This window comes from Sinocyclocheilus anshuiensis, unplaced genomic scaffold (genome assembly GCF_001515605.1).
Source record: "Sinocyclocheilus anshuiensis isolate Anshui unplaced genomic scaffold, SAMN03320099.WGS_v1.1 scaffold331, whole genome shotgun sequence".
Classification (NCBI taxonomy): domain Eukaryota; kingdom Metazoa; phylum Chordata; class Actinopteri; order Cypriniformes; family Cyprinidae; genus Sinocyclocheilus; species Sinocyclocheilus anshuiensis.
Window position 1 is genome coordinate 72,110 of NW_015552556.1, and position 5,388 is coordinate 77,497.

The following is a 5,388-nucleotide window of genomic DNA, read 5'->3' on the forward strand; positions in this document are numbered from 1 at the left end:
TAATGTGTTTTTCGAACCACCAAGCATGAGAGCATGTTCTAGTACACCCCCAAAACAAAATCAAGACTTTGTAAATTGTCTTTGTAAATCGACCAATTGTCTATGTTTCTTGCACAGAACAACCTCCCGGACAACCAAACTGGCTTTAAAAGTTGCCACTCAACTGCTATGCTGATGACACTCAACTCTACCTCTCATTCCAACCAGATGATAGCTGTTCGCATTGCAGCCTGTCTGACAGACATTTCTGACTCGATGAAGGACCATCACCTTAAACTCAACCTTGCTAAGACAGAACTGCTCGTGGTCTCAGCCAACCCAGCACTTCATCACAACTTCTCTATACAGCTGGGTTCGTCAACCATAACTCCTTCCAGGACAGCCAGAAACCTTGGACAGGGTGGCCGCAGGTCCTTAAAAAGTCTTAAATAAAGTTTTCCTAAAACAAGGCCTTAAAAAGTCTTAAAATGTCTTAAATTCAGATTCAGTAGGTCTTAAATATTTTTGGTCACATTACCACAAAAATGTCTCCAGTCTAACGGACCCAGTGAGTGTCCATCCAGAGGACTTTCCCCCCCCGCTGTAGTTACCACGTCATCAGAGAGAATTGCGGTTACAGAATACAGTCGAACACCAGCTCGCTGTCCAGCCTCCGAACTACTTTAAATGGGTTAATGCAAGTTTACTGAAAAATGGCTTGAGAATTGTACTTGCCCGACAGGACTAATAGCCTGATTAGAACTTAAGTGACAAAATATAATCACGCATCAAAACGCGCGAATGATTCTTCTGATTTTATTACATTTTGTGGGAATATTTTGTATGGGATATTGTCTGCTGATATGAAAATGTCACTGTATATCGTAATAACAAATAGAATTTTTGACAGCGATGAGATTTAGTTTTCTTTTTACATTTAAACGCGTTAAATATTACATATACGTATGTAATATAATGTGTATTTCCATCACAGGCTTGCACTGGCACTGCACCAATATACCTAAACTCGCTAGTTCAAACTTATGCGCCCTCCAGAAGCTTGCGTTCTGCAAGTGAACGGCACCTTGTGGTGCCATCCCAAAAAGGCTCAAAATCCCTCTCACGGACCTTTTCCTGGACTGTGCCCAGCTGGTGGAATGACCTCCCTATCTCAATTCGAACAGCTGAGTCTTTGGCCATTTTTCAAAAAATGTCTAAAGACATATTTTTCGCCAGCACCTGACGAACAAATACTAGCACTTACCTATTCTATTCTATTCTATTCTATTCTATTCTATTCTATTCTATTCTGTTCTGTTCTGTATTGACATTTTCTGTTCTGTTCTGTTCTATTCTATTCCATTCTATTTAAAAAAAATAGCTATGTGTACTGTGCTAAACTAACTGAGACTTGTCACAGCAGTTGTATACTGTTGCTTTTTCGTTCGTCTTATTGCTTCTATTGTTCTCCTCATTTGTAAGTCGCTTTGGATAAAAGCGTCTGCTAAATGATTAAATGTAAATGTAATTACTCACCCTCATGTTGTTCCAAACCCATAATACCTTTGTTCATCTTCAGAACACAAATTAAGATATTTTGATTAAATCCGAGAGCTTTCTGACCCTGCATAGACAGCAATGGAACTGATACATCCAGGGCCCAGAAAGGTAGAAAGAACATCAATAAAATAGTCCATGTGACATCAGTGGTTCAACAATAATTTTATGAAGCTACGAGAATACTTTTTGTGAGAAGAAAAAAAAAATAAGGACTGTGCCCAGCTGGTGGAATGACCTCCCTATCTCAATTCGAACAGCTGAGTCTTTGGCCATTTTTCAAAAAATGTCTAAAGACATATTTTTCGCCAGCACCTGACGAACAAATACTAGCACTTACCTATTCTATTCTATTCTATTCTATTCTATTCTATTCTATTCTATTCTGTTCTGTTCTGTTCTGTTCTATTCTATTCCATTCTATTTAAAAAAAATAGCTATGTGTACTGTGCTAAACTAACTGAGACTTGTCACAGCAGTTGTATACTGTTGCTTTTTCGTTCGTCTTATTGCTTCTATTGTTCTCCTCATTTGTAAGTCGCTTTGGATAAAAGCGTCTGCTAAATGATTAAATGTAAATGTAATTACTCACCCTCATGTTGTTCCAAACCCATAATACCTTTGTTCATCTTCAGAACACAAATTAAGATATTTTGATTAAATCCGAGAGCTTTCTGACCCTGCATAGACAGCAATGGAACTGATACATCCAGGGCCCAGAAAGGTAGAAAGAACATCAATAAAATAGTCCATGTGACATCAGTGGTTCAACAATAATTTTATGAAGCTACAAGAATACTTTTTGTGTTCAAAGAAAACAAAAATAACGACTTTATTCAACTATTTCTTCTCTTCGTGTCAGTCTTCTATGCATGTTCATGAGAGCACCATGAAGCATGCTGGCTCCTGCGTCAGCAGCACAAACCACTGATGTCACATGGACTATTTTAACGATGTCCTTACTACCTTTCTGGTCCTTGAACGCAGTGGTTGAGTTGCTGTCTATGGAGGGTCAGAAAGCTCTCAAATTTCGTCAAAAATATCTTAAATCTGTCTTCTGAAGATGAATGAAGGTCTTTAGGAACGACATGAGGGTGAGTAATTAATTACAGAACTTAAATTTTTGGGTGAACTAACCCTTTAAGTAATAATATAATAGATATGTAATATAGTGCATATCTGTCACACCACATTAAAGAGTATCAATATGGGAGATGCAATCTACAAGTAAAAGTGAAATTGTTGTTCATGCGTCAACAGAAAACAGCATAGACTAAAAGACTGATGTTGGAATTTCAGATCAGTATTGGTTCATTAAAATGAAGATCAATTCTAATTGATTAACCAGTATTGTCAGTAAACACAAGAGAACAGTCAACAGGCTGAACTTTCTTACACTCTCTTTCAGACCATGAATTAAATATAAATAACCAATGAACTCACTCTGAATATGTTGATTTGTTAATTTGCATTGCCATCTCTTTCTCTCTCTGTTTTGTAGGTTATGTAGGGGCAGCAACAGTTGGAGCTGCTGCCTGGTGGTTCATGGCAGCTCATGATGGACCAAAGCTCACTTTCTACCAACTGGTAATAAAAAATAAGTTCACCAAAACAAAATCATTTACTGCAGTGTCAAAGAGTACAGTTTTGAGTCTTGTTTTGTCTTAAACCAGAAGGTTTTAATTTTTGTTGATGCTGTATTATAGTAAATATATAATTTTCTCTGTTGTTTCTTCTATAGTCTCACTATCTGCAGTGCAGTGAAGGTCATGCTGAGTTTGCAGGATTGCAGTGCTCAGTGTTCGAGTCTCCATACCCCATGACTATGGCGCTGTCTGTGCTGGTCACTATAGAGATGTGCAATGCCCTCAACAGGTATGTGATTTTTAAAAACCCTGTAATGATAGAAAATCACTGCTGCATGTGGAGAATATCTTCAGTGTCACATGATCCTTCAGAAATCATTTGAATATGCTGATTCACTGCTCAAGAAACATTTTTTATTATTAGCAATGTTGAATACAGTGCTGCTTATTATTTTTGTGGAAACCATGATCATTTGTTTTAGGATTATTTAATTAATAGAACATCATTTACTGGAAACTGAAAGGTTTTCATTTCTTTCCAAAAAAAAAAAAAGGTTATTGACCCCAAATCTTAAACGGTAGTGTAAATACATTTAAGTAAATGTCATAAATGTAATTTAGATTTTGAAACAATATGTTTGTTTGAATAGTGATCATATTGAAAACGGCAGAACTTTCTACCTATGTTTAAGACAGCAGGGAAGCATGAACTGTTCTTATTGTCTTTGGGTGTGTATGTTTCAGTTTGTCAGAAAATCAATCTCTACTCAAAATGCCTCCTTGGTCAAACCCCTGGCTGGTGGGAGCCATCTGTCTCTCCATGGCCCTACACTTCCTCATCTTATATGTGGACCCTCTTCCCGTAAGTATGCATCTGTGTGCTCAAGAATTTAGAAAGATGATGCAGCACAATCTCAGAAAAATGCTTGGGCATAATGAGGAATGTGATAAATGTGTGTGTTTAATAGTTTGGACTTGTGCATGCCTGTCTGTCATAAACCACAATGAAAGTAGTTGCCTAATCAATCAGGAAATGATGGATTTGCTATTAATTTCACTGATGATGACAGGCTTCCCAAAAAAAGGAAGGAAATGACTGAGGGTAATACAGTAAATCATAACCCCCTCATAGCTTTATGGAATATTTGTCATTATTTATAGTACCGGTCAAAAGTTTTATACTCACCAAGGCTACATTTATTTGACCAAATTAGAGTAAAAACAGTAATATTGAATGAAATACCATTAAAATTTAAAATAACTGTTTTCTTTTTTATTTTAATTTATTAATTTATTATTAATTTATTTCTATGTTAGCAAAGCTGAATTTTCAACATCATTACTCCAGTCTTAAGCATCACATGATCCTTCACAAATCATTTTAATATGCTGATTTGGTGTTCAGGATTGTTTAACGAATGCAAAGAACAGCATTTATTTGAAATAGGCTTTCGGTAACAATATAAAAGCCTTTATGGTTACTTTAGATTAATTTAAAGGGGTCATATGATGCGATTTAAATTTTTCCTTTCTCTTTGGAGTGTTACAAGTTCTTGGTGCATAAAGAAGATCTGTAAAGTTGCAAAGACTAAAGTCTCAAATCCAAAGAGATATTCTTTATAAAAGTTGAGTCAACCACGCCTACCTAAAACAGCTCGTTCTAACACATCCCCACATATCTACTTCACTATGTGGGAAGATTTGCATAACGCCGCCCAAATGTTCACGCAAAGAAAGAAGGCTTAATTTTTATTCTCGCTGTAGTATTGTTGTTGCCGCCGCTGCCATGTCGTGAAGGCGCTGTGTGTTTCGTTGTGAAAGTGAAACTACTTTGTTTGGCCTTCCAAAAGAGGACGATATCCACTTCGTCATGCCTAGAGCTGATCCGTGCTGGTCGCTGAGGAAATACATCAACTTCGCGCTGTTGATCGCCGGATCGGCTTTCACCGTGAACGAAGCGGAGTCCAGCCCGGGGTCACCACATGTGGTTGCCGCAAGCCTGCCGGCCCTCTCCTTTGTCGAATCCGCCGGCCGCGCCATTCTCAAGCCCCCGGCTGTTCCTCACTCTAGCCCTCCGGCCTCCACTCACTCTAGCCGCCGGCCTCCGCTCACTCAAGCCCGCCTGCCGCCGCTCACTAATTCCGGCCTCCGCTCACTCTAGGCCGCCGGCCTCCGCTCACTCTAGCCCGCCGTGTGTGACGCTGTGTTTCGTTGTGAAAGCGAAACTACGTTGTTTGGCCTTCCAAAAGAGGACACGACTAGAAAT

General features: G+C 38.5%; 1 protein-coding gene across 1 annotated transcript in view; it reads left to right on the top strand.

The window, feature by feature from the left end:
- LOC107664566 (sarcoplasmic/endoplasmic reticulum calcium ATPase 2-like) overlaps positions 1 to 5,388 on the top strand; it is a 27,990-nt gene that overhangs the window by 18,286 nt on the left and 4,316 nt on the right. Inside the window, exons 20-22 of the mRNA XM_016455169.1 lie at positions 3,038 to 3,123; positions 3,278 to 3,411; positions 3,867 to 3,984. Of these exons, the coding sequence (XP_016310655.1) occupies positions 3,038 to 3,123; positions 3,278 to 3,411; positions 3,867 to 3,984 (338 nt within the window). The remainder of the gene's footprint in view (positions 1 to 3,037; positions 3,124 to 3,277; positions 3,412 to 3,866; positions 3,985 to 5,388) is intronic.